Below are 11736 nucleotides of genomic sequence, written 5' to 3' on the forward strand. Positions count from 1 at the left end.
AACTTTCTGTTTCTTAGTTAAATCCCTCTTTCATGACTGATATCACTAATGTGTGCCTTCTCTTTTTTGGATACTCTTGGCCAAAGTATGTCTATTTCATTAATCTTTTCCTTTTTTTTTTTTTAGTTGAAGTTCGATTTGCCAACATATAACACCCAGTGCTCATCCCATTAAGTGCCCTCCTAAGTGTCATTAATCTTTTCAAATAACAGACTTGGTTTTCTTTCTCTTCTTGGATGTTCTTTATTTTGTTTCTTTAATTCCTTCTATTACCTTTATTATCACTATCCTTCTACTTCCTGTTTATTTATTCCTTTGTTTTTTCCTTTAAGTCTTAAATGGAACTCAATAACCTTCAGTCTTTTTTTAACACCAGCATTAAAAGCCGGCATTTTTGGAGGAACTGTTAGTCTCACCCCCATTTGCACATGTTCTAAGATCTACCATTTCCATTGTTCAGTTTGCTTCTTGGTGTTTTCTAATTTCTATTGATATTTCTCTTTGAGCTGTGAATTCCTGAGGGAAAAAGAAGGTTTTGTTTTCCAGATAAATAGAAGTTTGTTTTACTTAATGTTTTTCTGGTACTTGATTTTCTTTCTGCTACTGGTTCTTAACTTGACCACATTTTTAGTTAAGAGGCTATGGTCTGGTCTTGGTTGAACTTGTTCTTTGGCCTGGTTTATTCTGTTAGCAAATGTTCCACCAGCACCCAGAAAGCATTTTCTGGCTCTAATTATTGTTGAATGGTTCTTCATCCAACTGTTGGAACAGGCTAGCTAATTACATTCTCTCCTGCTTATCTCTATCAAGTTTCTCTGAATTTTCATTTCTGAAAGAAGTTCATTAAAACTTTTATATAGTTGAATTTGCTAGTTTTGATTAACATTCCTTGTTGACTTTGTTCTGTTCTGAGGCATGCTGTTAATATAGACATTTTTGCCATTGTTCTTTTGCCCTCTTACCATATTTGAAGTTTATCATTTGTTGGCAAAGAACCATAAAATATTGGGCTACCTTTTGTCTGTTCCAAACTTTTGCTTTCATCTTCTATGTCCTTTTGCTTTCGGTGTGTCTGTTGCATACACATTGTCTTAGTGCACTCTGAGACTGCATCTTTATCTGGCCCATCAATGCTATTTACATTTATTGTTTTTGATGACATCTTGTTTTGTACATTGTGTTTAATCTTTTTTTTTTCTCTGTTTTCCCCTTACCACCTTCTGAATTAATCTGATTTTCTTTTCTTTATTATTCTCTTACTACAACAGGGTTGTTCTGCCTCAGCACTATTGACACTTGGGATTAGACCATTCTGTGTTTTCAGAGACTGTCTTGTGTATTAAGTGTTTAGGGGATGCCTGGGTGGCTCCGAGGTTGGGCATCTGCCTTCGGCCCAGGGCGTGATCCTGGAGTCCCGCATCAGGCTCCCTGCACAGAGCCTTATTCTCTCTCTGCGTCTCTGTGTCTCTCATGAATAAATAAATAAATAAATAATTTAAAAAAGAAAGGTGTTTAGTAGCATCCCTGGCTTCTACTTCCTAAATACCTGTAGCATCTGCCCCCATTAATGACAACCAAAAGCATTTTCAGACATTGTCATATGTCCTTTGGGGGTAACACTGATTGAAAACGACTGCACTGTGGGTTTGGAAGTTTTACATTATATTTATTCTTTTATTCTGACTTGAGTAGAACTAATGTGAATTATGAGCAATGGAAGGATATCAGGACACTTAATTTTGTTATGCCTTTCCCATCAAAAACCCACTGCCATTTGAAATTTTAGTCCGAAAAGAAATTTTTTTAGTCCGTCCTGTTTTTAACTCCAAGTCATTGTTATTGCTGCATTTTATATGATGGTGTATCATTTTATATGCTGAATTTGATTTTAATACATGTTCATTTCCTTTTTTTTCCATTCCTTCTGTGTTTTTTTCATGAAGAACACATTTTTCTAATTCTTTTGGCTAGTGTCCTTGGAGATAAACTCTTTGGTTTTTTTTAAAGCTGTCTTTGTCTTATTACTCTTGAGCAATAGTGTATCTGAGAATTTTTCCCCCTTGGCACTTTTAAAGTTACCTCCCATTACTTTCTGGTTTCTATTTTTGCTATCAAGTGGTCTGTCATGGTGATTTTTACTCCTTCACCAGTGTTCTGTCTTCTCTCTGCTAGTCTTTAAGACTGTCTCCTTAGGTATAGATTGGTATATTGTTTATGCTTGGGACTCATGTTTTCTGAGTCTGAAATGCCTACAAGTGGAATTGCTTGGTAGTAGGAAGGAAGTGTCCATTTTACGTTTTGATGGCTGTTACCATATTACCCTGCTGGTGGACTGACCACTTTACATGCCCACCAACACTCTTCTCCCATGAGATGCCTAAGCTTTATATTTTCACTCATATGAAAAGTGTACGTTTTGTCTTAAAGTTTCAGTTTGTGATTGTCTAAATGATGGTGAGAATGAGCAGATAGTCATGTTTTCAGGAAATTTATATTTTCTATGAAGTGCCTTTTTGTGTCTCCATGCCCCGTTTTTTGTGCTATTCTGTAAGAATTCTTTATAGATCGTGGACACTATTCCTTTGTCTCTTACATTTTATAATCTTCATTTGCCACTTAGGTTTTGACTGTTACAGTTTCTCTGTTGTGTGGAAATTTAAAATGTTGGTATTAAATTTGTTAGTCCGCATCTGTATGATTTTTGTTGATCATGAAGGTGTCCTACATAATTTAAACTTTGATTTAATGTTGGGATTTTTCCTCTAGAGTTCTTTAAAAGAGATTTCTTCCCAAGTTAAGGATCTTATTTCATTTTGCTCAAAAGAAATGAGCAGGATGCCCGGGTGGCTCAGTGGTTGAGTGTTTGCTTTTGGCTCAGGACATCATCCCGGAGTCCCAGGATCAGTTCCCCACAATGGGCTCCTTGCATGGAACCTGCTTCTCCCTCTGCCTGTGTCTCTGCCTCTGTGTGTGTGTGTCACTCATGAATAAATAAATAATCTTTAAAAAGAAAAGAAGTGAGGAGCAAGTTGTCTTGATATGAAGTCAAAGAGGTGGAAGGTGGTTAGAGGAAGATCAATAATGGTGGAGACAGTGGCAGCCACTTAGAGAATGGTGTTCATTTCCCAGGTCAGAGCCAGCATCAGACATGATCTGGTTTTCATAATAACCCTGTAGAGTGATCACTGACAGATATAGGACTTTCAGAACTTCTGAGTCATTGAGCTTTTGCTTTGTCTCATCCACAAAGACATAACCGACCACAATGCTGGGGTGAAGACTGCTCATTCTGCACTATCATAAGCATACAGTAAAGTTGGGGCTTTGAAAATGTGTATTGATTGTTGGTATCAGCAGTGGATAGTAGGGGCAAGCACACAATAGCCAAAATGGTGTTCCAGTATGAACACTGATAACTGGCCTCTGGTCTCCTATAGCTCAGTTTCATTCTTTTGGTGATACTTGTCTCTCCACTGTTTCTCCTCCTCGTTCTCTAGAAGGGTGAAAATGCTATGTGGCTCTTTGTGCCTGTTCTTGGCTCCATCCTTTGACTCTCACTTTATCTTCACCTTATAACAGAGGTTAATTTGAAAAGTAAAAATACCCATAAATGTAAATTGGTGCAGCCACTGTGATAAACAGTATGGAAGTTCCTCAAAAAATTAAAAATAAAAATACCATATGATCTAGTAATTCCACTACTATTTACCCCCCAAAAGGAGAGAAAACACTGAATACAAAAAGATATATATCCCCCTGTTCATTGCAGCATTATTTATAATAGCCAAGATATGGAAGCAACCCAAGCACCCATTGACAGATGAGTGGATAAAGATGTGGTATGTATATACAATGGAATATTACTGAGCCATAAAAAGGAATGAGATTTTTGCCATTTGCTACAACCTGGATGGATCTAGAGGGTATTATGCTAAGTGAAATAAGTCAAGCAGAGAAAGACAGATACCTTATGACTTCACTTATATGGGGGAATCTAAAAAAACTAATAAACAATCAAAAAGTAGAAACAGCTCATAAATGCAGAGATCAAACTGATGGTTGCCAGAAGGGAAAGGTTGGGGGATGGGCAAAATGGATGAAAGGGAGAGGGAGATACAGGCTTCCAGCTATGGAATGAATAAGTCATGAGGATTAAAGGTACATTATAGGGAATATAGTCAGTGATACTGTAATAGTGTTACATGATGACAGATGGTGGCTACGCTTGTACTGAGCATAGCATAACATATAGACTTGTGAAATCTCTATGTTGTACACCTGAAACTAATTTATCATTGTGTGTCAAATATACTTCAGTAAAAGTATAAGCTGGGGAAAATTAATTAAAAAATAAAAATGTGGGGATCCCTGGGTGGTGCAGTGGTTTGGTGCCTGCCTTTGGCCCAGGGCACGATCCTGGAGACCCGGGATCGAATCCCGCATCGGGCCCCGGTGCATGGAGCCTGGTTCTCCCTCTGCCTATGTCTCTGCCTCTCTCTCTTTCTCTCTCTCTGTGACTATCATAAATAAATTAAAAAAAATTTTTAAAAATAAAAAAAATAAAAATGTGGATCCACACATCTGCTCTGTCATCATTTTTATTCCTCTTTGAGATACAGCTTTATGTACTTAAGTCTATCTTTTTCATTCTTTGCTTTTCAGCTTGAGAGATGAGATTGAAAATGACAGAATATTCCTGAGGAAGAACCATCCTGTGACGTGGACATGGAAGGATTTATGAGAGAAGGATCCCATCTATCCATTCTAGGTGAAAATTGGGACTGTAAGAACCGGGAGGGACATTTGAGGCAATTACCTTTAATTCAGGAGAAGCCAGGGGCTCAGGAAGCAATTTGTGAATATTCTGGACTTGGAGAACATTTGAGTGCAAGCTCAGACCTTCTGTCATCTAAGCGAATACCTACAAATGGTTTTCATCTATGTGACTCAGATATTAAAAGTTCGGATTGTGATGCAGCTTTACACAGTTGTCAGAAAAATTATGTAGCTAAGAGAAATAGTGACAGTGACACATGTGGAAAAGCTTTCAACCATTCTGTGGAAGTTTTTCAACTTGGAAGAGATCAAACGAGAGAGAAAACCTTTAAATACCCTGAAAGTGTTAAATCTTTCAATCATTTTACTACTCTTAGTGAACAAAAAATAGTGAAAAGAGGGAAGAAACTGTATGAAGGTAAGGACTTTGGGGACATCTTTACCTTGAGTTCATCTCTTAATGAAAACAGGAGGAATCACCTTGGAGAGAAACTATATAAATGCACTGAATGTGGCAAATGCTTCAAACGGAACTCTTCTCTTGTTTTGCATCACCGAACTCACACTGGAGAGAAACCTTACACCTGTAACGAATGTGGAAAATCGTTTTCCAAGAACTATAACCTAATTGTGCATCAAAGAATCCATACAGGAGAGAAGCCCTATAAATGCAATAAATGTGGGAAAGCCTTCAGTGATGGGTCAGCTCTCACACAACACCAGAGAATTCACACTGGGGAGAAACCTTATGAATGTCTAGAATGTGGGAAAACCTTCAACCGAAATTCATCTCTGATTTTGCATCAAAGAACTCATACAGGAGAAAAACCATATCGATGTAATGAGTGTGGGAAACCTTTCACCGACATCTCCCATCTCACTGTGCATCTCAGAATCCACACTGGGGAGAAGCCCTATGAGTGTAGCAAATGTGGAAAGGCTTTCCGGGATGGCTCATACCTTACCCAGCATGAGAGGACTCACACTGGAGAGAAGCCCTTTGAATGTGTGGAGTGTGGAAAGTCATTCAACCGAAACTCTCACCTCATTGTACATCAAAAAATCCACTCTGGGGAGAAACCCTATGAATGTAAAGAGTGTGGGAAAACGTTCATTGAAAGTGCTTACCTCATCCGGCACCAGAGGATTCATACTGGTGAGAAGCCCTATGGCTGTAACCAGTGTCAGAAACTTTTCAGGAACATTGCTGGCCTCATCCGGCACCAGAGGACTCATACTGGTGAGAAGCCCTATGAGTGTAATCAGTGTGGCAAAGCTTTCAGGGACAGCTCCTGTCTGACAAAGCACCAGCGAATTCACACAAAGGAGACCCCATATCAGTGTCCTGAATGTGGAAAGTCCTTCAAGCAGAACTCTCACCTGGCGGTACATCAGAGACTCCACAGCAGGGAGGGTCCCAGCCAGTGTCCTCAGTGTGGAAAAACATTCAGAAGGAGCTCGTCCCTCATCCGACATCAAAGAACGCACTCTGGAGAGCAATCCATGGAAACATAATGAATGTGAGCCACATTCGTCTCCTGGCTTGTTCTCAAAAAGCTGTGTGAAGGAGGATTGCTTTCAGGGGTGACTTTTCCTTGTCCGCAGAAAAGAATTCTTTACGCTATCCAGTGAATTGATGAATATAAGGCATTCCTTAGCCATACTATTAAATCTCTACTTTAAGGAACTCCTGGAGAAAACAGGATGGTAATAAATGTGGAGTAGGCTTCAGGAATGATGCAGCCAGTACCAAATGTAATAGCGTACACACTGGAATAAAATCTGTGAATGTCAAGAAGATACTTCCTTGTAGATGCATCAGAGTGTTTAACCAGGAAAGAACCTGTGAATGTGTTTAGTAAGTAATTGATATGTGAAATCCTTTAATAAGGAATGTCTGCCTTGTATATAAGCAAACTCTTAATTAGGATCAAGTGTAATCATTGAGAAAAGCTTTTGTCAGCTCTTACTGTCTACTCTGTATCAATGAAGACATCCTGGTGATAGACCACACACAATTCTCCATCCCATGGCAACCACAGAATTGTAGTTAGATTTTGCTGTTTGTATGTATGTCTATGTTACAATCGTATCAGATGCTGAGGACTTGTTTCAAAAGGGGCAACTGGATGAAGACGGTTGTGAATGAACGATGTAATTGTCCCAGTTAAGACTGAAGCAGGCTCGCACTAAGATGGAAAGGACTGCTGTTGAGAAATGTGATGCATTGCTTTAGTTGTGGGAAAAATAAGGAGTTCCTCTGTTTCTGTATTCACCCTCCCCCGTTGTTCATCTAGGATACTTCTATTTTGTTCTATGCAGTCATGCTGAGCCATAATTATGAAAGTGTTATTACCACTTGAAAATGCTTATAATACGGCAGACAATAACAATTAAAGAGGCATAAAATAGAAGATTTGCTGTTATTACAGCCATGTAAAAGTATGTGCTCATATGGATGTAGACTGGACATTGGTCTTGGAGAAGTAAACATGGTTTTCTTAGGGGCCTACAATTGCATATGATTTTTTTCTCTGTTGTAAACCATACATTGTTGCTATAGTAATTTGATAAGGAATAGAAAGAGGAAGCCAGAAGGAGACAAACCTTGGGTTTCTTTGGACTGGTTGTTTTGTTTTTGTTTTTTGTTTTTTTGACCAGAAGGATCAGGGTCATAGGGCAACTGTAAGCACACACGGGGAGCATCCAGGAAGAAGTTTCTCAAGTTGAGAGTATTCCATGGCCCAGAGCATAAGAATAATTTTCTTCTTTGGGATTTGGAGGTATCATTGATAGGAGAGGATGGGCCTCAGAAAGTGAGGAGTAGGAAGCTACAGAGAAAGGTCTTGGATGATCTGGAAACATCTCACCTATGGAAATACAGAGCTGGCCAAGTGAGAGCTGCTCAAGCTGACTGGCGTAGCCTCAAAGACCTGGGAGTGGCTCCCCTTGAGAGTGTGTGAATAAAGGCTGTGAGACAATAAATTTGTGTTGTTTTAAGCTGCTGAGTTTGTGATAATTTGTTATGGCAGCAGTAAAAAACTAACACAAGCATTATAGAAAACTTTCCCTGCCCTTTTTCTCCTCTTGTGCTCTTTTGGCTTGCTCCTTCCTTTGACTCTAGCAGAGCTGCTGCCAATTCATACTTCCATAGGGAAGGACCCTAGGAAATGGACCTTCTTGGGGCAGTGTAGAAGGAAAACTTTATTTGCTGGGTGCTGGGCTTCACCTACTGTAGGTCTAACAACTGAAATTGTGAGGCTGATGGACCGTGAGGAGTCTGGTGCATCGCCCCTTAAAAGCCTAGCCTGACAATGGCCAATACAACTACTTTTAACCATATGTACAGACCCAAGACTTCCTTCATCCCTTCACAGGCTGAGTTGAAATTCTTCATTAACACAACAATCAGGAACTCCTTTTGGGAGGCTAAATAATGGTCCCCAATTCCTGAAGTGTGGAGATGAACCTGGGTTATCTGGTGGGGTAGTATCATCGCAGTCGTCCTTACAGGGTCACAGTCAGAGAAGAGATGATGGAACCAGAAGTTAGAATGATGTATTTGAAGATGGAGAGGTGCCATGAGGCGAGGAATGTGGAAGCTGGTATAGGCAAGGAGACTGATTCTTACCCTACAGCCTCCAGAAGGACCTAGCACTGCTGACACCTTGTTAGCCTGGTGAAAGTGATTTTGGACTTCAGGTTTCCAGAACTGTAAGGGAATAAATGTGTGTATTTTTAAGGTACAAAGCTTATGGTAACTTGTTATAGTAACCGTAGGAAACTGAGATACTCTCTAGTTCTTTTTTTTTTTTTAATAGACATACATTTTTTTAAGATATTATTTATTTATTCATGAGAGACACAGAGAGAGAGAGGCAGAGACACAGGCAGAGGGAGAAGCAGGCTCCATGCAGGGAGCCTGACATGGGACTTGATCCTGGGTCTCCAGGATCAGGACCTGGGCTCAAGGCGGCACTAAACCACTGAGCCACCCAGACTGCCCTCCTTTCTAGTTCTCATAGATCTTTAACTTTCCTTGCTCTTGTTTGGTGAGATATTATTCAATGTGTGTTTTCTTTTCAGCAAGTTAATAAATAAGGATTAAAAAGACAAAAACAAGAAAAAGACAAAAAACCTCTGGTAGTCTCTGTCTACTTTGAGAGTAGGTATGGCTTACTCAGCCAGGTGCCCCTTGGTCATTCACACAGCCCTGATTGTCAGAGCTAGTCTGGAAAAATAAGTCCTATTAAGGAACAGACATTCTTTAGTGAAAGAAAAGTTCAGGAAAAGATCCCCTTCACTTCTACTTACACCTTCTGTGCCCTAGGTTAGCTGAGGGGAAAGGCACCTTTTAGCATCCTAAAAAGAAGTCCATAGCCTACAAATATGTGTGGGAAGTCCAGATGTGCTCTCTAATCCAATATGGATACAAGGGATGTTGATAGTGGTTGCCGCCATGCTTCAGAAAGTTTCTATTAATCCACACCCCTCTTTGTATTCATTCAATGTGTAACTTCTAAAGAAAAGAAAGGGGGGCTGGAGTTTATAGAGTCAGATAAGAAGGGAGTCATCCATGAGTCTTATGGGAGACGTGAGGAAGGATGGAATAACTGAGGAAGTGCGGAGCCCTGTTTACCTGAGAATAGGATGGTTAGCCATTTCTTGGAACACAGAGGGGTGAGGGAATTTCTCTAGGAACCCAGGTCTGAAACAAAATTCAATATTGTTTGTACATATGTTAGTCTGTTCGGGCTGCCATAACAATCGACAATAGACTGAGTGGCTTAAAAAAAAAAACTTATTTCTCACAGTTCTGGAGACTGGGAAGTGTAAAATCAAGGCACTGGCAGATTTGGTGTCTGGTGAGAGCCTACCTCCTTGTTCACAGATTGATTATCTTCTCACTGTGTCCTCACATGGTGGAAAGGGTGAGAGAGTTCTCAGGGGTCTCTTTTTTTTTTTTTTTTTTTTTTTTTTTTTAATTTTATTTATTTATGATAGTCATACAGAGAGAAAGAGAGAGAGGCAGAGACACAGGCAGAGGGAGAAGCAGGCTCCATGCGCCGGGAGCCTGATGTGGGATTCGATCCCGGGTCTCCAGGATCGCGCCCTGGGCCAAAGGCAGGCGCCAAACCGCTGCGCCACCCAGGGATCCCCCTCAGGGGTCTCTTATAAGGGCAATAATCCTATTCGTGTGGGCTGTACCCTCAGGTCTAATCACCTTCCAAAGGCCCCACCTCTAAATACCAGCCCAGTACAGATTAGGAGTTCAACATGAGTTTGGGCAATGCACAAACATTCAGTCTAAACCTGTTAAAGACAGGTTTTCATTTCCTTTGGGTAAATACCTAGGAATGCAACTACTGGGTCATGTGGTAAATCTATGTTGAGCTTTGTATGAAACTGCAAAGTTCCTTTCCAAAGTGGTGGTACCATTTTTCTTTCCCATAGTAATAGATGAGACTATCCTTACCAGCACTTGAAATGTCAATTTTATTTATTTAATTTTTTTTTTTGTCATTCTGAATTTCAAATTTAAAGCAGCAGTTCTGGGGTCCCTGGATGGTGCAGTCTCTTTGGTGTCTGACCCTAGGTTTCTGCTCAGGGTATGATCTTTTCGTTGTGGGATTGAGCCCCATGTTGGGCTCCAAGCTCAGCAGGGAGTCAACTGGAGTTTCTCTCTCCCTCTGCCCTCCATGTCCTCAAGTGCATGCTGTCTCTCTCTAAAATAAATCTTTAAAAAAAAAAAAGATTTTATTTATTCAAGAGAGAGAGGCAGAGACATAGGCAGAGGGAGAAGTAGGCTCCGTGCAGGGAGCCTGATATGGGACTCAATCCAGGCATTCCAGGATCACACCCTTAGCTAAAAGCAGATGCCCAACCACTGAGCCACCCAGGCATCCCTAAAATAAATCTTAAAAGAAAAAAAAAAGCAGTACTTATGGTTTATTATAACAGTCAGCTTAAGGTAAGTTATTCTACAGTAACTAAATGGCAGGAAAAATCTTTGGGGCTCATAATGCCAATGGTCTACTCCATGTTACCTTCACTTGGCTAGGGAGCATCTTCTCTCTTCCTGGGGCCATTGCTGGCCTTATGGCAGAGGGAAAGGGGGATAGCTGGATTTAGGTAGAGGCTCTGAAAGCTTCTGCTCAGAAGTGGCACCTGCACTTCCACTAACCTTTCTTTGTCAAAGCAAGTACACAATCAAGCCTGAAGTCACTGAAGCAGGGATGAATAATCCTCCCTGAGGAGAGGCAGCAAGTATCTTTAACCATAATACAAGTTATCTGTTTTCTTACTTCATCATGTCTGGCCTGGCAATGTGTGGGGTTTTCGTTGTTTTAAGTGGGCTCTAGGTTGGTGCTTGAACTTATGACCCTGAGAATCAAGACCTGACCTGAGCTGAGGGGCACCTGGGTGGCTCAGTCAGTTGGGCATCCAACTCTAGATTTTGGCTGGGGTCATGATCTCGGGATCCAGAGATCAAGCCCTCTGTCAGGCTCTGAGCTCAGGATGGAGCCTGCTTGTCCTCCCTCTGCTCTTCCCCCTGCTCTCCCTCCCTCTCTCTTTCTTTCCTTTCTCTCTCTCTCAAATAAATCTTTAAAAAAAGGGGGGGGGGCACCTGAGCTGAGATCAATATTTGGACACTTAACTAATTGGGGCACCCAGGTGCTTCATGGCCGGGCAATGTTTTACTTGATAGTCTCTGCCACCTCCCTGGCCCCTTCTCTGATATCCCCCTTGGTCACTCTTCCAGTCTCAGTGGCCTCCCTGGTAGTCCTCAAATGCTAGGCATGTTATGCGGAGCCTCAGCAGTCAGTGTTCCCTTTGTGGGGATCATCTTCCCCCAATACTTTTGGGCTCACTTCCTCACCTGCAATTCATTATTCAAACATCACCTTTTCAGTGAGCACTTTACTGACTTCTCTAAGAGACTGCTCCTACCCAATACAC

General features: G+C 40.9%; 1 protein-coding gene across 1 annotated transcript in view; it reads left to right on the forward strand.

Moving 5' to 3' along the window:
• ZNF329 (zinc finger protein 329) overlaps positions 1-7776 on the forward strand; it is a 50286-nt gene extending 42510 nt beyond the window's left edge. The window contains 2 exon segments of the mRNA XM_041743021.1: positions 4663-6108; positions 6110-7776. Coding sequence (XP_041598955.1) covers positions 4726-6108; positions 6110-6364 — 1638 coding nt within the window. The 5' untranslated portion in view covers positions 4663-4725 and the 3' untranslated portion in view covers positions 6365-7776.
• Positions 7777-11736: the final 3960 nt, after the last annotated feature.

Source organism: Vulpes lagopus, chromosome 2, assembly GCF_018345385.1.
Source record: "Vulpes lagopus strain Blue_001 chromosome 2, ASM1834538v1, whole genome shotgun sequence".
In the NCBI taxonomy this organism is placed as follows: Eukaryota; Metazoa; Chordata; class Mammalia; order Carnivora; family Canidae; genus Vulpes; species Vulpes lagopus.